This window comes from Aspergillus bombycis (genome assembly GCF_001792695.1).
Source record: "Aspergillus bombycis strain NRRL26010 chromosome Unknown contig00051, whole genome shotgun sequence".
Taxonomy (NCBI): domain Eukaryota; kingdom Fungi; phylum Ascomycota; class Eurotiomycetes; order Eurotiales; family Aspergillaceae; genus Aspergillus; species Aspergillus bombycis.
The window spans coordinates 23,221-46,479 of record NW_019170053.1 but is presented as its reverse complement, the minus strand read 5'-3'; the positions used below and the strand labels follow the sequence as shown (position 1 = coordinate 46,479).

Here is a 23,259-nt window from a genome sequence, read left to right as displayed (position 1 = left end):
TTGTTTTGGTTTTATTTTTTATTTTTTCTATTTTTCTGTCTCCTATGTCAGTTAGACAATACAATCTCCCACACTTCGAGACTACTACACTTGAGATCCATTACGTAGAGAAAGTATTTAGTCGAGGATCAGCAAGTAGATACAGAGGTCAGACTAGACTTACCCCTCCTTCCAGCGCTCAGCCACAACACACACAACTAAAAAGACCCCACCGGCCAGTTGTAATGGAGATCAGCGAAAATCTCCGACGATGCAGCCACATCCCTGCACATCACACCGAACCCTAATCCCCTGCCTCACTGTGCCCTAACCTAACGGCCTCACCTCTCCATCCCACCGCCATCACCACTCCCCCCATGATAACGAGTCGTCCCTCAGGGGGCAACTTGATCCCGTAACAGGATGGACCGATCGACTCTCAACCTCCTACCCAAGCCAACCTTACCCCCCCCTCCATCTGCCACCAGGGAAGACAATCCCTCCAGCCCGCAGAAGTTCTAGACCAGGACAGAAGAAAATCTCCGACAATATCCATAAGGCACCCGCTAAGCTAAAACGAACTCCATTCACCCGGTCTAGACCCAGCGGGTCCGTCGCCTTGTTTCCAGATTCCTTCCGCCTTTTTTATTGGCAAAATCCAACTCATTTTATTTTCCACGGTAAGATTAAAAAAAAAAAAAAAGACAGATCATCATATTTTGCTCTTTCGCTGGCTCACAGAACGGCCCGGTGCCGCCTCGGAAATGACACATTCACTCGCCGCCCAGCCCATGCAGGGTCGAGTGGGGGGTATATGACATGATGGATTGTGATTCGGACTATTCTTACATACATTTGCAACCCGTCCCATTGTAAGATAGAAATTTTACTCATCGGGCTCTGCCTTACGTTAGATCCATTGTCCCATTACATGGTGTCTGTATGTACCTACCTACCGCTTCTTGCTGACCCCGATCCTGGCGAGCAGATCGTCGGACATCTTTCGGCCGACGGTGCTCGTGTTGGCACCTGGTCTGGCCGTGCCAGGTACCTGGACTAGGACTGGGGGTTTTGTTACTTGATGACATTGTCTGATGTGTAGAGATGTGTTCTGTCTTCTACGGTGTGGCCCGGAAGTGGTGGGATTGGATGTGATCGTGATGATCGTTCCTTGTGATTTGGAAGAGTGAATCCTTTTGTACGTTTGTTTTCCTTTTCCGGGGCTGAGGTTCTTGTCGGCCGTTGTGTAGTGTTGAAGTATATAAATAAATGGGTTACTTAAGACCTTGATGTGTTCTGTTGTAGGACTTTGACGTCAGATTAGGATTTGAGCTAAGGGTTAGAGTTTGGTCTATTTTGTTCCTGAGAGAAAGAAAGAGATATGTCAAAGACGACATCCTATTCGTGCGTGATTAACTCTCCTACTTTTGTTCACTCCATTCTAGGTGGAGGCTAACGGTCTGGTATAATAGAACGAAATCGAACCCCACGGCCGCTACAACTGTAGCTACCGGAACAACCTCGATTACCCAGCCTATGAGTACCTCAGATCAGACTACAAGGAACCACGCCGAGCTGGATAATATCTCCCGGTACCGGGAGAGTCCGTCCTGGATGGAGCCGTATTATGCTGCCGAGCGCATGAAGGATAGGGAGGGTCATCGGAGACGCATTGGAGATGTGATCAAAGGGGTGGAGGGCATCCTGGGTCTGGAACCAGAACGGCCATAGAGACATTTTGGTACGGTGTGTTGGGATGGGGCTATGGAGGTTACACAGTTCGTATGAGAGTGGTGTAGAAAGACGGCGTTAGTTTGGCCTGGTTTAGGGATTTGGGATGGTATGGATACAATTTTAGATGGGCTTTGAATGGGTTATGTTTTTCCTTTGTCATGATGTGTTTACAGTGTGCTATCAAGACACAAAACTGTCCAGTCACGTTATCTTAAAAGTCATGACTCTGTAGAAGCTCAACTATGCCCCCATTGCATTCTCACAAAGGAGGACATCCAATACATCCGGATTCTAAATCTAGCCTTATATGACAAAGAATCCCCAAGAAACCTCAAGCAAATCATAAATTCATAAATCCAATTAACCCCTCTATTTTGGATCATGCGCAACAACCTCAATCTCGACCCTCATATCATCCTCCCCCAGCCTCGTAACCCCCACACAAGTCCACAACGGCTCATGATCCGGCATCCACTTCCTAAAGTTTCTCACCATAGCCTCCAGTGCCTCATTGTTGATGGGCACATGATACGAGTTCACCCGATACACCTGCGACCAGCCCTTCCCGCCGGCCGTCCTGAGCGCCAGATCCACGTTCGCGAATGCCTGGTCAATCTGCGCGTTGATTTCTTTATAGAATTCGCCTGTGTTGGGGTCCCAGCCGCCTTTTTATTGTATCTCATGTTAGCGACCTTGGGCTATTTGGTATATACATTCAGAGGAGTGAGACAACCTTGGCCGGAACATTCGATGCGGTCGCTGATGCGGACAGCTTGGCTGTATTTGAAGGTTTGGCGGTTGCGTTCACCCACTCCCGGGTAGTTGTAGTAGGGTAGGTGGGACATTTTGGTTTTGTGGCTTTTGGTACTGTGGACGTGCGTCTGGTGGTTTGGGAGGGGTTTATATAGGGTTTTGCGCTGCGGAATATATCTTCCGCTGATGAGGTCATAACCCGAAGAATGGAACTTTATCGGGAGACGGAGATGCAGACTGACAAATCAACCTTGGGGTTCTTGTTTCATCTGCTGTACGTGTTAGGGAGAGGTTTTATACTGCCAGCTGAGTTTTGGCGGTTGTCATTGCCGCTCCTCTAGGTGTATGTATGGTTGGGAGACTGTTCAGACGTAGTGCATTACCACATCCGCTCCCAGTTGATCTGATTTAAGATATCGAAGAACCCGTAATCGACCGGGAGTGATTCCATTGGGACTGACAGTTCCAATTGGTTCGCTAGTGCGTTACCCGGGTTGACGCTTGGGTTGGATTCAATCTCGTCAATGACGTTCGGGAGCTCGACGCCTAGGTCGAGTGGCGGACTAGGGTTCTTTTCAAACGGGTAGAGCCCCTTCTCTAGAGAGAACGTGTCATCTGAGATGACGGACCGGCAAAGCTTCCGCAGATTATGTCCGATATGGCCTGCAGGATACCACGATTTAGAGAGCTCGTCCAGCACTGTTAGACACAGGGCCAGTTTGCTCTTATGGGAGGGGGCGTTCAGATTCTCGGTTTCGTCGAGGAGGACCAGCGCTGCCGATAATGTGCAGTGGGTTGCTGTGATCGGGCTCAGATGGTATCCTCCGAACGTGTGTCGGTATTTCTGGGCGACGAGACAGATGGAACGGGCGGATTCGCGGCAGATGGAGTGGGCTAGGTCTGTGGTTTCGTCTTTGGTCTTCGATGGTGGGCTCTCCCTCATGATGAATGGTTTGGCCAGTAGGATTCTAGCTGTGTGGTACACCATGTGGAGTGTGTAGGCTTGGGGGATGTCGTTGGCACGGTCGATTCTTAACTCTGTGGGGAGGTCGTAGAACCACGACCTCAGGTCTAGGAGACATGACTTGAGGAAGGCGGGTCGTTGGTGCTCCTTGAGGAGCGGTTTGGGTGCCCATCTGAAATCGTTAGCTGAGCGATAAAGGTGAGCGTTGGGAATTGATTACAGTGACAGAGTGATCCTTTCTTGGATTCGACAGACGCTAATCATGGCTCGCTGTAGCGGTCTGAATGCTTTCTGAGCGGAACCCATCTCGATATTGAATACTGGATCGTCGCCTGGTACTTTGACGGCTCCTTGTGAGTCCTACATCTGTCAGTATACTGTGCCATCTACAGACCAGTTGACCTTACAAGCATGGAGCAGATCCGTCCCGTATAACTAGAGGACAGCTTATCATGACAGTACAGGGTCCAGTATATCTGTCGCCTGAGCTGAATCTCCCGTGGCGTCATCGCATTCGTCTCTTCAAATCCAGCCGGGTCCAGATTCAAGCCCATATCGAGACTCAGTCGGTTTGCCATCCCATGGTGCAGCCAGCCAGCGGCGTCGGCCCCCATCGCCTGTTCTCATTAGCATGTACTAATACCCAACAAACACAGGCAGTACTATCGTACAATATACACCATCCCAATCAGGCCTAATGCTTGGATGGTAGTTAGACTGGGCCGTTCCATCTCCCTGTGGAGCTGGGTTCTCGCTTCTTCGAGGAATGCTTTCCCCGCCGTATTTGGATCATCGGGATCCGATCGCACGTCGACACGGTCGGAATACCGCGACCCCAGAGCGAGAATGCAATTATGCAGCAGTGGCGTCCAGTACCGTCCACCGTTATTCATACTTTCCCTGAAGAGCTCTTCGTCAACCACAGCATACCATGGATGCTCCCACCGGAAATACAAATCGATTAAGTGGTCCTGCACGTCCTTCGGGACCCCCATGCCAGCCGTGGCCGGGTCAATGGGGTCGATATAGCCATAGCTATCAGACACTTGATCTGGCGGAGAGACGGAAAACGCAGAGCCATCCATACTGACTCGATTACTGGAAGAGCCCTGGAACTGGAGCCGGCCACTAGTCGGCCCGAAATACCTCATCTCGCCGTCCTGGTCGAAATTCAGCGATTCGTCCAGAGCCAACCTGCCCTTGAAATTCTCGGCCAGGCTATCCATATCCGAGGACGCGTCCTCATGCCGTACACTGCCGTTCATACCGGATTTCTTCTCTAGCGGCAGCTGTTCCGGTACTTGCGATTCCCTCGCATCAATCCCATGCCGTTCCAGTAGCCTTTCTAGCGATTCTATCCGCTGTCGCAGGAGAAGTACATATGTCTTGGACGCCGGTCTGCGACCATCCTCCGCGACGGAATACTGGCACGGAATCCGCCACTGTGAGCATCTGGAGCAGGATGGTTTGTTTCCATCGCACTGGTGGGTTGTGTTAGTAATCCAATCGCCGAGTCGATTGAGCTTCGCCCACTTGTTGATCATGCAGCCACTTCACTAACCTTCGCTCGTCGCCGGCGACACTCCTCACATGCTCTAGTGGTGTATTTCCCGCGCTGTCTACTTGCATTTCTACGTGTGTCGGGGGACATGGCGGCGATGTGACATGAAGGGGGTTTGGGTCCAGTTGCCTGCTGATCTGCAGTGGGACGCAGGACGTCAGGTCTTGGCGTTTGCGGATCCACCGGAGGATCTATGGATCTGCCTTGCTGGTCACGGCTTATGCAAGCCTTTTTTCGCCTTCTACGGGGATTTGTCGGGGAATTGTACTGATGACTGGATATCAAAAGGGGAGCGCTCGTCGAGCGTGGAGTTCTGGTTTCTAGAAGGTAGGGCTTCACAAATGACATGCCTAGTCAGTACCTCATCCCGAATAAGATCCTTGATTTCGACCAAGATCTTGTCTATTTTGTGTCTAAATAAAGTTCGGAGCCCTTGACTTCCGCTTCCGGATGAGTATGAGATCTAGACCGGCGCAGCACTTTGGTAGGATCCGCAGAGTTCCGCGGAGTCTAACTCTGTTATCCGAAGATCCGCAGTGCCTTTTACCGGTAGATGCTCTTGTGCCTCTGGATAGGCAGGGTATCTGGGACAAATCTAGACCATAGATTCACGAAGATAGTGCTGGCAATGGTAGTAGGGAGGCTGATGCCAGTGCTGAAGCTGAAATATATAGAAACTGAGTAATGTAGACCAGATGCGAATCAACATAAATTACTTTTGCGACAGCCCACTGGAACCCAAAATTGGTGGCGATGACATTTAAAGACCAAGAATGTATAGGAGATTTTGCACTGACATAATGTACTCTCTATCCAACTTACTCGCTCATTAACGCATTCATTGGTTGAAACAAGTGATCTTCGCATGTTCCGTAACTCAAGAACCTGATTCACCACTCCTTTTCCAGCTCAGCTTAGCTGAACAGCGATGTTTTGCCATTTATGCACACCGATGGTCAAGTTAGCTTTGTCTAGCCTTGCCATTCTTATTGTCTGTAGGGAGGTCAACCACTGGGGATATGGTGTACTTAGTCCCTATTCTCCGACGAAATGTACGCCCTTGGTCGACGATGTCCAAGGCGACAGCGAAGATGGGCAGAGCACATCTTTTGGAATCCACACAGAGACAGTGGGCCAGGAGAGTGGATACCACACGCGCAATCCTCCCAAGTTGCTGAACAGCGACGAACAGTGACCGCCTATCATGGAAGCGTCGACGTCCAGGGAGAATCCCACACAATTATTCATGGCCGCCTCCGTCCAGAATCAACATCTTTTGCCAGCTCTCTTGTTTCTGAATGCCGCTTCCAGGGAGTGAAGTGGAAAAGTCGGCTTCCTTGGGTTAGCATACTTATTCAATTTCGAAGCCCTATGCCGGACATTTCCGATCCCGCCATACATGCCTTTAGCCCGCAAGGGACATACTCTCTTCTCCCGATAGATCAAGAGAAGTCCCATGAACGACATGGCGATCTCAGCGCCGGAGCAGAACGGATGGGTCTTAGCCTGAAAACATCCTATGGCTGGTCCAAGACGGTCAATCGCAAGGATACGAATGATACGAAAATCAAAGGCATGAAGATCTGCAATACTTATGGGGAACCTATTGGGGTCAAATGGACACTGGAGGAAAATCCAGCAACGCAGACTGGGGTACCAGCTTACCTACGAGCCGCAATTCGCCTGGAGAGGCAAGAGGACTTCAAATACGAGGCTGATGTCAAGGTGGAATACGAAGTCGATCGCAAGTCCTGGAAGGAGCGCTTTTTCGGAGCCAGAGATAAGAATGACCCAATCCTGTATAAGCCGGCAAATGCCCCAATCAACAGGCTACCCCTGCAATATGACAAAAATGACCTAGGATGTGTTGACATGGAAGGGCTTTTTGACGCTGCTGTCCACACCATTCTCTAAAACAGTGTCCGGATGCGCTGTCCATCGAATTATTCAGAGGCCAGGCATTGGTAGGGTACCTAGCAGTAAAGGGACAGATGTCAGTAGAGTCAACATTGGAAAGAATGCAATAAATTGCGTGAATGAGCAGGGAACATAGCAAAATGCAGTCAATGGTGAGACTTATATGATATGAAATCACTCAGTTCACGTTCACGATAATCGATTGAAATTAGGCGATAGTATTTTTAGTCAAGCACTTTTCTTTTAACATTTGCTAGATGCGTTGTGTTGTGTTAATGCTAAATCGATTGTTGCTGGAGTACGGTGGTATGATACCGACGGCAACCTCCTCAATGCTCACACCGGAAGGCTTTGCGTCAACCAGGAAACTGGAAGGTTCTACTGATTTGGGGAGTACAAAGTTGAGGGTCAGGTTGAAGGTGGTGGGATCTCCGTCTATTGCTCCGACGACCTTGCTACTTGGGAGTTTCACAGGCTCGCTCTAGGTGGGTTTCGAGTTCCACGTAGTATACAGCACCTCACCCCCACCACCGATGAGTATAGTAGTATGGAGTTGTACAATTTGTATCACAAACCCCGCTATACACCTGCAACTGTTCTCACAATGCATGTCCCGTGATGCCCCCACCGAGACAGCCAGCGTCGTGGGCCATGGGATATCAATCACCACGATGTCTGCCCAGTCACATCCCCCTCCTGCCGCAGTTGCTGCCCCAGCCATTATCAAAGTATCGCACCATTAAATAGCCTATCCCGCTATTCTGCGTGGGTTGCCACTGTGGGTTGAAGTGTGAAGCACCTGCTAATTCCCTTCCTAGCTGAAGCCCAGAGAAATTGCCAAGATGGCGGGCATACCAACAATGAGACAGAGACGTATTCGGAAATTCCCTGGGCAAGGCCCTTCCCTTAATCTTGCGCGATAGGATAGGCGAACATGGCAGGTGCATCTTTCATATATTGACTTCAGTTCTTTAGGGACTTCTGGGATCATAAACATTGCAGATGGCCATACTCCATTGAAAAGACCCATCACTGTAGCTAATCTCTGCATTGGCTGTTTATCTGCCCAAATGCGTGCAAGCTGACGATGTACACCACCCCATGTCAACTTGTGAAATTATGCCCAAATTTGGCTCACATCGTCAGTAGCACGATGTAGATGGGTACTTTCAATGTCTTTTGATGCGCACATATAGAATATACGTTGTGAAACAACCATCTATGTATATGTAGCTGGGAGATAGCCCAGACCGGAGTTCAAAAAGTGTAATTATTTCAGACTTTGAGTAGCGAGGAATGCATCGGCACCCTTGAGCTTAACTGGGAGGAGCGCACTCATTAGTGGCGCCAGACAAGCACCGGAATCATCATTGGTGACGGACTTCGCCCCGGTCCTTGTATTTTCATATGATGTACGTGCGTTGTGCCCTAATATCTACGGTTGAAAGAGAATTGAGAGGCGAGAGTGAAAGAATGGTGCTTACACCAGACAGATAGTTTAAGCATTCACAACCGGGGACTTTACCGTTCGCTTCATGAAATCTTGCTAATGAAACTGGGATACCCAAGTATGCTTAAACATTCTTCGATAATACAACGTCGACTTGCCCGATTGTCTGAAGCGAGCACCTTTGCTATATAGCCCTTTACCATAGGGCCTAGGTGCATCAAGTAAGGCACTGGGCCCTCAGTTTACTTCCAACGCTCAGCTGGGCTGATGGATATACTCTAATTGTATGTAGATCGGATCATCGTGACCACGTATTGGAAAGGTCGCCTAAATAAGAACTTTCAATTAGCGCAATACTGCATCCGTGCTGCCCTGTGAATAATTGATTGCTCCGGCTTAGCAAAAGCCAAGTTACGGCGTGGGCCTTCCAGGGGCGTACTTGTGCTCTCTCTTGACAATTGATATGGCTCTTGACGTTTGTTTCTGTACTAAGACTATATACTGATATGTCCTGACCTAACTATCTGGCTTATCAGGCTACTATTGATATAGGAGCGCGCTTGGCCGATGATATTCATTATCAATTAGACCATATAAGGTAGATATGTCCTATAATATACCCTGAATACAGTGGTTCAACAGTGTGAATCCCCCGTTCATCCTTGGACCTTGCTCGACACACCGCTACCAAAAAGCAGGTCTGTCCTCGTCTCTCGATCCCAGACCTTCACTCCATCGCTCTTCCTCTTGAAGTACAGAATTCGATGCATGGGGATAAACGCTTCGTCCGTCAGATCTGCCTTCCATTGCCCCACTGGCATCTCCCTCTCCCCAAGGAAGCGATCATCATAACCGACAATGTAATCCTCAATATCAAACTCCGCATCCCAACGAAGTCGGTTTAGGACATCACTAGCAGACCGTAGCTTTGTCCCTTCGGGCATCGCAACGGCCTTCGCCCCACGGATCGGCATTGTCCGCTGGCGTGGTTGCGCCAGGTCTTCATCCTCGTCATCCTCAAGATCAATTTCATCGTCATCGTCATCGAATGACGCTTCATCGTAAGCTGCATTTCCCCAGTTGGAACTATCGACCCGAAGATCGCTGAGTGCAGAGGGCTGGACTAGGCTGACGTCAACCCAGCTAGAGGAAACGTCAAAGTAGTTCTCGTCTTCACGGATTTGCGCCGCAAAGGTATTTAGCACAGCCAGGAGAGAGATCTGGGCCGATTGTTGGTCGGCATCGCTTAATGGGCTCGCCCCAGGCGTATTTTGCCTTGCCAGACCGATCAAGTAGCAGCCTTGATATTCTTTAGTGGTCTCGTCCACTTCCTCCATATCTGTAAACCGAGCCGGCCAGATCCGGGCGTGGATATCGGGGAACCTTCGATGAATATCTGTTTATGTTTAGCTTATGGCCATGGAGGACGTATAAAGAATGTAACTCACCAACGAGAAGCGACACGCACCGCCACTCCAGCCACCCAACAAGCATTCTCCCCTTTGTCGCTGCACCGCCCCAGTATTGGACGTTGACCTTTGCATAGCTCCGATACGATGTAAGGAATTCCTCTGCACCGGTGGAATTTTCAATAGACCCAGCCAACTGCTCCCAGGTAACGTCCGGTTTTGACAGGAGGTGATCTGCCCGTTGAAACTCTTGCACAAGTGTCCTTGTCGATGGGATAGAAGCTGCACGCGCAACATTGACCTTCGGTTGGTGCTGGCTAAGGATCACCAAAGGCTCCCTTTCAGGTCGGAAGTATCGCGGTGGCGACTTGTAGAAGCTGGGATCATAGACGACATTTCTCTCCCAGTCGAACTTTGCATAGTGCTTGAAGAACGTGGTGATGATGTCCGCTGATGAGATGGTGCCGGCCTGACGGAATGAGAGAGTACAAATACGCGCCAGGAGCAAGGTAATGTGAATACCCCCTAGATAGCCCAGCTTGGACGAGTAGATCCCGCGCCTCTGGGCCCATATTTTAATAAACCGATAGGCTAGACGAAAGGACGCTAGGTCTGGAATTGTTCGTTGCAGATAGTGCATGTCGCGCAGGGAGTTGAGCTTGAGCAACGATTGCATAGGGAGGTCAAAGGTGGAGTCACCTGCAGGGAGCTCTAAGGCATGTGGCCAGCTATAGACTGCGTTAGCTACCATGATGGGTGAGGGGGCCTATGTGCTGAGGTAGGATTTACCTTTCAGCAACACGAGTTGCTGCACAATACTGCAGATCAACGCGCACACCACGAACTTCCAACTCCAACATCGTTCCGGATGCTGCCTTCACCTTGCGGAGAAGCACAACTTCACCGTCCATCGCTCTCCGTAGCTTCGCAATGATAAGGGCGAAGAATGTCCGGGGGCTGACTTGTCCGATGACCAAAATATCCATATCGGACGAGCTGTTCCACACGCCGAAGCCATATGAGCCAACAGGTACAACTGCAAATAACAGATCTAACCTGGTATCGGCTGGGAGATTGGCACCACGCTGGCTGACGAGCTGTTTGATCAGCTCGAAAGCCTCTTTCCGCTGAGTAATGTCCGCATCAGATGGGAAGGCTTGATGGTCTTTCAGGTAGTTCTTCAAGTCGTTGACGCCGCCAAGACTCGACGGTGCCTTTTCAACTGTGATGGAGGCTATTTCACTTCCCTGACTTTCAGAACGAGGGCCGCCATCTAACTTGAGTGTTGTTCTCACTCCCCAATGATCACTTGCAAGCTGGCGTTCTCCCCCACTGGGGAATCCGAATAGGTTATATGAAAGAACTTCAAATTCTTCGCCGCGAATGAGAACTCGATCGTATCGTTGAGGCCGACTGTGAAAGCTTTGTCCCGTGATCCGTGCGGCGTGTTCGTTTTCAGTTGGGTCATATGTTGCGCCCTCCTCGCCTTCATACAATGTTCCGAGATCTAACCCACTCTGCGGATGTCCTAGGCCACTACTGACTCCACGACTAGCACGACTAGCGTAGTAACAATCCGAGAGACCGACCTCAGTTAACATACCGTCTAAAGATGCCAGCACCGACGCGCCCTGCGCGGAGATCGACTTCCGCTTCAATGCAGTATCGATGGTGTAAGACGAGGTCGCAATATTGAAATCCCCAGCGACCACCCAGTGGTTGTTTGGATATTTACCGGACAGATATTTGAGTACCGTTTGAAGTTGGGAGCGTTTCGCCATGATAGAACTATCAATGAGACCACAGCTCAGGTGTAAACCTGTCACAACGAGAGGGAGGAATTTAGAATCGTGAAAGGTGCCCAAGTCCTCTAGCTGAAGTACGACTGCGCCTTTATGCCGTTTATCGAACGGTAGCCATTTCCACCGGAACTGCCAACGGCTGAGCACGACGATGTTTCGGAGGCTGTTCAGCGGACCGATTTCAGCCTGGTCGGGTGGTCCATGGGTTGCGAAGGGGTAACGGACGCGGATATCCTTGTCTTGGAGAAGGAAGGACAAGAAGCCATCATTTACCTCCTGTAGGATGAGAATATCTGCAGTTGCAGCGTCGGAGAGCAGATTATGGAGGAGTAGGGGATACCTCTCCGTCGGAGGCGGATGGGGAGATTCGACTAGGACGTTGTATGAGGCAACAGTCATTGATGATTCTATTTGCCTGCCTGCTGTTGGCTGTGAGCCTGACTTTGGGATAGCGTTCCATTTCCCTTCTTGGCCATTATCCTCGCCAAGTGAGAATTGAAATGTAGTTTCCGGGTGGGCCGGCAACGAGGACAGCGAGGAATATTCAAGAGCTTGAGGGCTAGGTGACGATGTACCAGATAGGGAAATAGCTCCCCAAACCACCATTGGGCTGGAAGCAGTATCCAACCCTTGAGATCGGTCACGGATGAGAATTACTAGTTCTTCCACCTCCCACTCAACGGCGGGAATCAAGCCGACTTTCTCTAGTAAGAATTGTCTCTCCGCCAAATCACCTGCCTCGCTCTGACCCACCGTGAGATGCAGCTGGCCAGAGGCCCCTGCCTGACCACCGAGAGCATCTACAATATCTCCTTGTAGCTGTGTTAGGGCGTTGAATCCGTCGCTTCCACTATCCGTGAGATAAACTGTGTTACTGCGCCTGTGGGCAAAGAAGTCTGCTTTATCGAACCGTAGACGGATAGGATCAGTTTCTTTCCTCTTGCTTAACAGTGATTGTAGCAGTTTGGAAGCTTGGGGCAGTGCCTCTGAAGGCACAAACGGGTAAATCAGATTGGCATGTGGTGGCCATCTTCCATGTGCTTTGTCATATAATGCTCGTAGACGGTCAATATCTCCGGTTAAATGCGCCGGAGGAACCACACATAGGGCTGTTTCGTATGACGTCAGGGGTATAGCTCGTTTTTCCTCGTTAGACGCCATGGGTATCGTAGACTATCTTAAAACACGCTCAAAGATGCCAAGAAGAATGCTGAACCGGACTGCTAAACTGAACTGCTGAACGAAAAAGTAAAGTATCACAACTCGATTTGCTGTTGAACCGAAGACAAGAAACCCGTTCCTGTCAAGAGATATTTATTTAAGCTCATGGAAGCTCTGTTTGCGTGGAGAGGGCAGAGTTACGGAGTCTGGAAACAGTCTCCACTGCAGAGCCAGCCATTCATCCCAGGATGACTGAACGTGACTCACGGCAGTGGCGGTGCGCTAATACGAGTGAGGAGCTTCCCCACATTGAGTCACGACGCAAATCCTACCCTAAGTTATGTCCACCTAGGTTTAGCTCATTTCTATAAACAGTATCCCGGTGCTATGTACAAGCTTGCATATTGAGTTTTCTTGTCGGCTTAGGGAAAGCCAATTCATATACCTCCGTTGAGCAACGTAATACCTGGGGCTCGTGCTGACCTTGCCAGCATTCACTTGCATGTCCAAATTTTAAGCAGTTAGAAAAGGGTCCCGGCGCCTATCTTGTAACATCGCTCACGGTCGCAAGTGCCAAGCCAAGGTTTCAATATTGAGGCGTATCTAATAGAGATGCTATCTTGTACAGGTAATATTTTCTTTCTTTATTATTGTGTAGGGCTAGCTGTATGCTGTTTTTGTTTATAACAGTCGCGTCTTGCATACCTCATCAGTAATTTTCCTTACCTTCCCCTACGGTATTGCGTTGGCCACAGTTCCTAATACGCGTGTGATTTTTATTATCAGACTCGCATGATTATATGAATAGTAGACCAGTAGATCGCATTCCAGTCTTCCGACCGTGTACGCATTAGATAGCGTGTTGGTTTTATCTATTTATGCTGAAGCAAGTTTGTCGCTGACTATCTGTACTGAGCATCAATTGTAACATGCCCTTGAGAAAGTCAATTAAAAGAGAAACTGCAGTGTCTGGCATATCATCAGGCCCTCGAAATGGTGTTGTCGTGCCATTATTCAGTTTCAAGACTTGTGGATTCCATGTTCAGATAAATATGTAGGGCCACACTAAAGATTCCAACAGATAGGAACTCTCAACAAAGTTCGAAACTCGATGACGTGTGCCGTACCCAGTAGGATCTCGCTAACCAAAGGTTTAGATCTCCAAATAGCTATATAGTTGACCAATCTTCATTGAAAAATGTAGGAAGGAAACTCGTCATTCACCTTGGAAGCTGACCTCCGAGGTCCATACTGTATAGAGGTCATATATGAATTTTACATAATGAGAGCACCACCCGGTCAAGAATTCCAACGGCCCCTTTCAGGCTATCGAATGCAGGTACTGCCATCGGTGTACTAAGGCCTTCAATGTCTACATTGCTGGCCAGTGTGTCGAAACTACGAGCAGCATCCTCGAGAAACTCAGTATGCACCTCAACACCAAGCTTCTTCAGTACACGAGCAGCCACTCGAATCCTAGGTAAGAGGATGAGACCTGACAATAAGCTCGGAGTGTGAAGCTGATGCATAGATCTCAGCAGCTGAGCAAGGCAGTAGTTGGCAGCTTGCGTTTGGGCTTGCCTTCTGGAATAAATCCCTTGGTGGTTGTACTCCGACCATCCACCGACGGGGGCCTTCAGTGGCACGCACCGATGATAATTACCATTAGCATTGCCTCAGGTACAAGATGTTGCGAAGCATGGCTTAGCCTGGGTTGGCACATTACCACAACATAAGGCCAGTCTCTTCCAACCTTGATGATGTTAGTGCTTGACATAACAACATTCACTGCTCAACAGTATCGGCTGATAACTCCTTGCGGAGCACTGACGTTGCCCATCAATCAGGTTCCGACTTAGTATGCAATGACGAGCGTCGCCAACACTCTGCCATGTTAGGTGGAGTAGCCTACGTAAGGAAAGCTAGCGGAATTCATATTCCTCGAGCCAAGAAGAGACCCAACTATCTCCCATGTCACTTGAAGGAACAAAACCTGGTTTACCTCGCGCCTAATAATAAATGAGTGCCAGAACATCCGCCTCTTCTCTAGGATCATACTACTCAGAACAGATATTGGAATGTGTCACTTTGTGTATTTGGCTACAAAAGACTAACTGATCGCTGACACTAAAAGACAAATGATACTACAACAGGAGGGCTTTGCGTGAGTGAAGAGTACCGACGGTACCACTAATGGTTTCCTTCACCGTGCTCCTGCTGGCCCTTTCCCTGGTCCTTTCCTTCACCATGCTCCTCCTTTCCCTTGCCTTGGTCCTTTCCCTCGTCGTGCTCCTTCTCGCCTTTGCCCTCATCCTTCCCATGACCCTGTTCCTGCTTTCCCTTGCCCTGATCCTTGCTCTCACCGTGCTCCTCCTTGCCCTTGCCCTGATCCTTGCTCTCGTCGTGTCCCTGCTCGCCCTTGTTATCCTTCACTTCGACATGGCCCTGTGGCTCGTCATGGTCGATAGGGCCATGGCCATGGCAGCTCGGAATCTTGTGCTCGTAATCACAGATGTTCAAGCGAGAGTCGTATGCCGTTCCGGGTCCACAGGTCTTGTGGACCGCGATGCCACCAGAACCGCACTCGAAGAAGCTATGGCAATCCTTCGCGTCAGGCCATCTGCCTCCGGTCTCACAGCTGGGGCGAGCGGCGGCAGTGACTGCCAAGAGGGAGGCGGCAAAGATAGCCAGGGATTTGGTGGTGAACTGCATCTTGACGCTGCACGGAATCGGGCTGTCAGTAATTGCAGCGACGGAGTATAACCATTCGATCAATTCTGATGATGCGGAAGTACGTACGTTAAATACGGGATGGTGTTGTCACGTTGCAATAGATGGCCTCTGGAAGAGTGGGCGGTGGATGGAAGATTAGGGCAGGGTTGGCGCTGATGTCCTGTTGTCGAATTGACTGGATGATTGTTGATGATACGATCATTAAAGCTGGAGATGACCCCGGCTTTTATAGATTTGTGCCGCTATACAAGTTTTGCTATTTCAAGGGATGTACAGGAGGTGCATTCTTGGCTCCACCCCTGAATACCAGGATGCTTCCCCTGCCACCTAAGGGGGGACAATTCCGAGCATCCTGTAACTAGAATGTGATGGAAATGGACGTTAGCAGTCGTAGGTATGAAGGACCAACGAGTCTTGCTGGTTTCAATTCCCGGGGTCAAGATAGAAGCTCGGTTGCGAACCCTAGCTTCGGTACTTCCCTTCCCCAGTTCTGTGCGGGGGACGCTCGGCAATGCCGCATTTTTCCGGTTTCACAATGACAGCCGAGTTCTCCCTTGCCAGCCTCTCGTTGTCCTCGCTATGCTTGCTAACTCGTGATGTTTTCGGTGCCCTAGGATGTGTTTGCAGTTAACGAGATGCAGTTCGCACCACGAGCCAGCTTTCACATGAACCTACTATCACCCTAGCTGCTTATCTGTTCGGGGCATATACGTCTTCGAAGACGGGAAACAGCTCAAGAGCTCTCCACTGTAGTATTCTTACTCAGCACGGAATATTAAGAATCGAGAAGCTTGAGCGCGGGATAAAGTTAAACGGAAGTCTGGCCATACAGAGAACTGGGAAATAGAACGTGCGGGAGATTTTCACTCTATTGAAAGAATGCAGGTTCTGGAAATGTTGCATAAACCTTGTGCTTCGCTTATGCCGCTGAGACTTTTGTTCCGATTGAGTTTCCCCCCTTTTTTTGACTTGACAGTCTTTGCTCCTCGTGAGCTTGTTGAAAGGTTTATAAGCAAATAATCTATGGTCATTATCCGCATTGGATTTACTTGGGGAATAGAAGTAGAGAACTGAATGGAACTATGTACAATTCGGATTGTGTTAGCTAGGGAGAATCGATTATATAAACACTCGGTATAGTCCATGTGTCAAATTCTACGGTAGATTTATGTATGCCCTGCGGGCTGCCTCCCTGGAATGGCTGGGGTGATTACTTTTCCTTCATCTCACCTGACCCTGTCTTCGCCAAGGGAGATTCGAGCATTGCTCCAGCCCAGAATGCATATTGAATTCAGTGCGATTGGGCATTGGGGTTGCAAACCAGGTCTAGAGCTATCAACAGATCAATTGGGAAGTGTTCTGTAATGTTTTGAAAAGCGCGCTGCGCGGAATGCGGAACCGACGCGCGCTCTCTGAATATAGGAAGGGGATATTTTTCACAGTCAGCAACTCCTGGAGAGTCAATGGGCACAGGCATTTTCAGTTATTGCATAAGCGAGATTCAGCATGACCCAGTGGTCCAGGCCCAGAGCTAAACGAGCAGAGTTGAGGATAACTGGAGGTTCTCGACTGTTCTACATGAAAATCATACTCATGTGGAATGACTGGTGGGGAATGCATAACACGTCAATCGATCCCAGGTTTCTTTTGATAGCGAATGGGGGCTCATCACAATCGTACATTTGGCGGGGCATATTATAATGCGCAGAACTAATAAGTGACCTTATGATAATGGATGCCAATTGTATGCTGTGAGAGAAGCAAGTAGAGAAAGGTTGAGTGCAATCTGTTAGACTAGTTGTCATATCAGGGCTTGGGGGACGGCTGTGTGATTCATTTCTTCCCTATATATGCAGACGTCATATTATAGAGGTACGTCTATCTGCAGTGCGCGATGTTGGTAATAGCGTCATGGTTGTATTTCCAATTTCTAGATACTACAAGGATAGAACATCTTTCTTGCACGTCACGCCTTGGATAAAACGGAACACGGAGCAGTGAAGGCCAAGATATTCGCGTGCAGGTTTATACAGTCTTAGAATAATTATTTATTGCAAACGCTATGGTACACAGTAAATATGGACAGAGGCAGAGGTGCATTGAGTTGAGTGCCTGAGAGATGTAGGTGGTGTGTATATTGTATGTTATTGAGGCACTGGCAGAATAATATATTCACTGAGGCTAGGTAACTTGTCATTGGATATTTATCTACTTCGACTACTCCGTAAAGGAAGCTCAATTACGTTCGATTTATTGCATGCGTATGTATGACATATGTTGTGGGCCCTATCTCGGTGGACTTCAACAAAATATATATCCAACAGCAGCGCGGGTGAAGATGCCAGCCTAACATCTTCCAATGAACTAGCAGCCATCAAAGGGCAACACACGATGTTACAGAGAGATCTATGACTTGCATTAGTTGCCTTTACTTTTAAGGCAAAAAATAAAAAGAAAGACTCGAAATAGAGCCGACGGAGGATCGGGAGATACAACATGGCTTGAAAAAATAGATAGGTCTTCCGAGTTATATTCCGTTTTCTTGATCGTCTCTGAAATCGCGAGCTTCAAACACACCCACGTATATCGTACATTTACCTTGTATTGTCCATTCGATAAAAGTTGGGAGTCTAGCTAGGTAATATTGCTTGGGGCATGGTTACTCTACCACATAAGCTGGCTGCCCACCAGCCTATATAGACCCCGAAGCATATAGAGATACACATCCTAAGTTATTATGTTCCGATTCTAATATTGCTTCTAGAGAATCGATAACACCTTCAATTCTCCTCATACTAAGCATCCTGCCGATCACTGACCACCAGAGTAGTTATACTGAAGACGTACAGCTGAATAAACAAATCACACGCGATTGCACGCGTCCCGCTTGTGTATCGATTGCATCACCCCCCGAGGCAGGCGGTGGCAGATTTATAATGTGCTGCATATGTCCTAAAGGTTTTGCGAATGAGATGAGGTATTCGAAAGAAGACAAAAAAAAACATCAGGCAGTTAATGTGACGTGGCAATGCCGCTCATGTTACCTCTTATGCAGATGTAAACCCCTCTGGCCAATGGCAAAGTTAGAGTCCGCGAGTAAGGCCGACACATCGAAAAGAATGGAGTGAGTGAGGCTGGCTGAGTCGCGGGATCGGCAGTGTTGGACTGGAATCGTTGTGTCAGTGAAATGTTTTGGGAGCAGCACGTGCAGTCCCAGCCACTCACTGATTGCCCAGTGAGCACGCACCGACAGTTGCGGTCCCCGGACACTCACAGACCTAGCACCGGCTCTCTAAACCGTGGAGAGACTAACGTTGCTCCAGTCTATCAACCCACAAGTTCCCGAGGGCATCACAAAGACAGGCTATCTTCTTCTACTGCCGAGCAAGCAATCCACCCGGAGGTTTCTGCTGGTTCTTCCGGATTGATGTCTTCGTGGTGGTCTAGAAGCAGCTTTACGAGATCACGATGACCACGCAGGGGAGCGATAATACCGGTTCCACCCTTCAGTAATTCTGTTGCCCGCTTCCTGGAACTCCGCGGCTTGGCCGCGACGCTCAGGGGCGATCGTGCCCCGAATTGATGGCCTATTGAGGCTCTTGAGGTACGCTTTCTTGGCCTTGGCTTTGTAGCGGGCTGGATCTTTTTTGGCTGCGGCTTGTAGCGCGTCAACCTCTTTGTGGAGCGATCCATTTCGGGCCAGGCAGGCAAGCAGTGGTTCCGGATCACCGGTGAGTTTGTTGTATGCTTGTAGGTAATCTTCATCATTGTCTTCAGGCCGGTCCCACATGAAATCAGCCATGAGGCGATACAATCCCGCATTTAAGTCGCGAGACCGGCCTTTAGTCAGGGCAGACTCGAGCCGGGCGACGAGACCAGTCATGCGCCTAGTTCCCTCGCGATAGTCTCTGCTATCGGAAATCCGCTGCGCGGCCTTCTTCACCAGCGATAAGACAGGATGGCGTGGGTTGAGTAAGTGCTGGGAAATCTCCCCCGCAAATTCGTTTGTGTTGATGCAATGGAGCGCTAAATCGAGATAGGTCTCTTTGACAGGTGACAAGGTGAGGGTTGGATGCAACTCAGAGTATCTCCAATTCCCCTCGGTCGTTAGACTGCCGTACGACCGACGCATATCATACGTACACTGCGCCGTAGTCATCATCGACAAAGGCCTCTCGGCGCGTAGCTTCCTGAGCCCCGCCTCGCGCACAGTTCTCACTGCATCCTCGTTCTTTGCGACGTCGTCGCATGTAACCACCGCTTCTTCCTCTCCGGGCTCGTCAGGCCATTCTCCAAGGGCATACATAGCCTGATGCCACTCGCAGCTTTCTCCATGGAGCCTAAGGGTGAAGCCATCGAAATGACCCTGATATTTGACGTACTTTATTTCGCAATGTATGGCTTGGCCGCCTGCGGGCCGTGCAGCGCACTCATGGTGAGACTTGGAGCAAGTGCTTCCTCGCGGCTGCAGATCTTTGCAACATTAAGTTCCAGCACGCCGTGCGCCTTTTGCGGCTCCTTGTTGGCTAAATAGATGCGAGCTTTCGCGGCACGGTGCTTGGAGCGATCGATTTTGCTGACATGTACGCCATGCAGATACACCACGAGCTTGTTGCAGGCTAGCACTTCGTCCCACCTACTATGTCTGAACGCATCGTTCGCCAAGGCCTCGCACAGCCTGGCGTCCGTTGGGAGCACGCCCTGGCCGACGGCTAAGAGAACTTCCGCGTCCTCCACCAAACCGCGGTCGACGAGCGCCACGTCGAACCGATGCGGATGCGCATACCATGGTGACATGGGGGGCTCCCTCGGATACGACAGTCTGGTAATTCTCCAGCGTCTCTCGGCAGGCCCGTAGAGTTTGCAGATGCTGATTCAACGTACTTGCTGCGTCGGGAGTCATTGTGAGTGTCGCAGCGTGCTCTAGCCAACGCCCGCCCGCCAATGTGTTGTGCAGCGTCGTATGAGGGCAACTCTTGAGTGCTTGCTAATCGACGAGCCTTGCGCCAAAATGCAGCGCGTAAGAACTTTCGCTGGAACCGACATAGTCGCGCTCAAAGTCCTGCAGCAAGGTGGCGTACCCTTGATAGGCTGAACAAGCGCAAGAAAGGAGCCATCGATGCCCTCCCGTGGGGCGCTGAGCCAGGTTGGCTAGGTAAACCGCCGCTGGCATGTGTTGAGTTTGCGCCAAAAAAGCACTCAGGCGTTGCCTAACAGAGGCGGTATGGGGGACGTTCTGCTCACGCACGAGATACTCCGCTCCAATCTATTCCCCCCCCACCCAGCAAGATTTCTTATGATATCAGGACCCACTTATGTCTTTATTGGATGTCAGCGGATATGCTGCCTATAACGATCGATGACAATACTCTAGACCCAGCCTCGCCTGAGCTAGGGGTACGGAGTGCGTATGAGCATAACGTAAAGAATGCGGCTACATCGAATGATATCCTGATCCAGACAAAGCACCTCCCCTTCAATAGGAAGAGAAAGAGGCCACATCATTCTTATGCAACGACAAAGTCCCACCTGACCCGAAAAGAAAAGAAGACACTGGGGAGATTAGGAGTTGCTTTTCCAGGGGTACGTCTCGGAGCATGCTTATCTGTCCCGTTTCACGCCGACAGCCTTACGCCATATCTGGGATCTTGAGTTCGTCGTGTGAGCGAGATCCGAGTACATCATTCTTCGGATCAGTGGAATCTAATACGCACGGTTGCAAGGCTCTTACAACAAGAGAATAGAGGGGCAGGTAGAAAGATTCCTCGTCCGAGGTCTACGGCAAAGATACGCAGGGCTATACCTGCCAAGAGCAAAAGGTAACACCCTGTCATATCCACCTACTGGTATTTCAAAACTGCTAGTCGGAGGAAATGGAAACTAAATTCATACAACACTGCCATGGAACCAGGAGTCTTTCCCGAGACAGGTTGTTGGTTGCTAGAAAGCCCTACACACTAGCTTAAGGGGGTCTCCACTCAGATATAGATTGCCCTGTGGCGTTTAGGATCCCAGCCTTGCTTTAATTGCTCCCGTGACAAGGCAGCGAATTATAAATGCGAGCAAAACTAACAGCGGGGAATCTCCATGATACTGCATACGATATAATAAATCTAAAAACCAATAAATTCAACTGCGGGGTGGCCGCTAAAAACCGCTGTCAGCCGTAGCCGCCGCTGATATATCAAGAACCTATCAGGTCGGTGTTCAATCAACCATCCTTACTACGTTACATCGGCCAGAATATGGAATTGCACTACTCTGTTCACACAAAGCATTGATCGTTCTCCGTCGACCTTACTCGTATGCGAGCACAGCTGTCCTCGACTCTCTCCCTGTCTTTATATTGAAGATTGCCTAGGTACCAACATTATACCAGAGCGTTCCCCCAAATTGGTCAACATGGAGCAAGAGTCCTCATCCGATTCCGAAAATGCACCCTTGTTACAAAACACAGAGAGAAGGTCGAGTCGACCTTCCTCAAGCAGAATAGATGCGTACTTCTGGTCAGAAATCCTCAATGTCTTCAGCTACTTAAAGGCAGCTATGGCAGAGATTCTTTCTGTAATATTTCTCTACCAGCCAGCAAAGCAGTCAAGGTATGAACAGAATATCCACCTAACATAATTTCCGGAGTGGCATACTGAAAGACATACGCAACAGTCAATCCACACCTCAGTCATCCTCTCCAGATCCGTCAACCGCCATGAAAGTCCTGAACCCCCTTTTCTTCATTTTAGCCGCGTCCAGGGTGGTGCGCGTGCTTCCAGCGGAAGAGAATTTGCCCCTAAGTGGAGAGATTGCAGTCTCTGATTCAAGTTCCTTGGAAGCGCTGGGACAGAGCATGAATGAGGAGCATCGCACTCTTATAGCCCTTGAAAAGAGAGCAACGTGCGAAACAGTGAATAAGGTTATTAGAAGAATTGGCCACAACCGGCATAAGTAAGTCTGACAGTATCGTTCACAGAATGAATCTGACCAGTCATTGTCTTTCATAGGCTTGCCTATATTGTCTATGGCAGCGGGCTTGCGTGGGCGATATGTGGGCTCACCGGGCATGATGAGTGCGACAAGGTTGGAGGAGCCGTCCTGTTCACCATGGGTCTCGTCTTCACTGCCGCAGCAGACTACTCAGGCGCAGACCCTGTTCCGGTGCCAGAGCTACCTGGATCCATGAAAGTACCCAGTTATCAGGCGTCCTTGACTGCTGCGTTGTCACAGAGTGACCTCGAGTACACAGCCATCGACGCAGCACCGCTACAGGAAGCTCCCGAAGAGCACAGCGAAGACGAACCTCATCTGCTCGAGCGGTTCCTGATCTGGGGCTTGCGACCGGTCAGCAATGCTACTGCTCAGAGTGACACTGCCGGCCAAGACATCTTTGTGCACCATTACGACAACGGCGGAACTGTACTTCACCTCCCTATCGGCAGGGAGAGTCTGTCGGCGGAAAACCTCAATAAAAGATATGACCATCCTGGTCTCAAGATCTCTTTTACTACGCGCCGGGTGTCTAAGATGTCGAGACAGCATCAAACTGATATGGCCAGCGGGATCGCGAGCATGTGGGAATACTATGCCAGAACCACTCCCATGAACGAGTATATCGGGTTTGTAGAGACAGGTCACCATGCCAATTTCTACTTTCGCATTATCCCTGAGCTAAAGGGCTTTGGCCCAAATTATGAAAGTGTTGATGTGTGTGGTGGTATGGCTGGAATGCTCTAAGTGTTGCTTTTGCTTTTTGTTGTATTTCCCCCCCTTCAGTGGTAGGGGTGATAGGGGCGATGTTAGTC

The 23,259-nt window shown here is 49.6% G+C and overlaps 7 protein-coding genes across 7 annotated transcripts; 3 read left to right on the top strand and 4 right to left on the bottom strand.

Moving 5' to 3' along the window:
• Positions 1-1,360: 1,360 nt before the first annotated feature.
• ABOM_007347 (uncharacterized protein) lies at positions 1,361-1,710 on the top strand (the record flags this gene model as incomplete). The annotated part of the gene is made up of 2 exons (XM_022534476.1): positions 1,361-1,383; positions 1,452-1,710. The coding sequence occupies 2 exons, from the start codon at positions 1,361-1,363 to the stop codon at positions 1,708-1,710; spliced, it is 282 nt and encodes a 93-aa protein (XP_022388474.1).
• A 372-nt stretch (positions 1,711-2,082) lies between these two features.
• On the bottom strand, positions 2,083-2,558 carry ABOM_007346 (RidA family protein; the record flags this gene model as incomplete). Its single annotated transcript, XM_022534475.1, has 2 exons — positions 2,083-2,378; positions 2,447-2,558. 2 exons carry the CDS (start codon positions 2,556-2,558, stop codon positions 2,083-2,085), a joined length of 408 nt encoding a protein of 135 aa, XP_022388440.1.
• Positions 2,559-2,845: 287 nt separating this feature from the next.
• ABOM_007345 (Zn(II)2Cys6 transcription factor) lies at positions 2,846-5,081 on the bottom strand (the record flags this gene model as incomplete). The annotated part of the gene is made up of 5 exons (XM_022534474.1): positions 2,846-3,602; positions 3,651-3,790; positions 3,838-4,047; positions 4,102-4,911; positions 4,992-5,081. 5 exons carry the CDS (start codon positions 5,079-5,081, stop codon positions 2,846-2,848), a joined length of 2,007 nt encoding a protein of 668 aa, XP_022388472.1.
• A 960-nt stretch (positions 5,082-6,041) lies between these two features.
• On the top strand, positions 6,042-6,905 carry ABOM_007344 (uncharacterized protein; the record flags this gene model as incomplete). Its single annotated transcript, XM_022534473.1, has 1 exon — positions 6,042-6,905. The coding sequence occupies one exon, from the start codon at positions 6,042-6,044 to the stop codon at positions 6,903-6,905; it is 864 nt and encodes a 287-aa protein (XP_022388473.1).
• A 2,109-nt stretch (positions 6,906-9,014) lies between these two features.
• On the bottom strand, positions 9,015-12,730 carry ABOM_007343 (poly(A) polymerase pla1; the record flags this gene model as incomplete). The annotated part of the gene is made up of 3 exons (XM_022534472.1): positions 9,015-9,754; positions 9,807-10,495; positions 10,557-12,730. The coding sequence occupies 3 exons, from the start codon at positions 12,728-12,730 to the stop codon at positions 9,015-9,017; spliced, it is 3,603 nt and encodes a 1,200-aa protein (XP_022388477.1).
• Positions 12,731-14,920: 2,190 nt separating this feature from the next.
• ABOM_007342 (uncharacterized protein) lies at positions 14,921-15,442 on the bottom strand (the record flags this gene model as incomplete). Its single annotated transcript, XM_022534471.1, has 1 exon — positions 14,921-15,442. The coding sequence occupies one exon, from the start codon at positions 15,440-15,442 to the stop codon at positions 14,921-14,923; it is 522 nt and encodes a 173-aa protein (XP_022388478.1).
• A 6,727-nt stretch (positions 15,443-22,169) lies between these two features.
• Positions 22,170-23,191, top strand: ABOM_007341 (uncharacterized protein; the record flags this gene model as incomplete). Its single annotated transcript, XM_022534470.1, has 2 exons — positions 22,170-22,405; positions 22,462-23,191. The coding sequence occupies 2 exons, from the start codon at positions 22,170-22,172 to the stop codon at positions 23,189-23,191; spliced, it is 966 nt and encodes a 321-aa protein (XP_022388475.1).
• Positions 23,192-23,259: the final 68 nt, after the last annotated feature.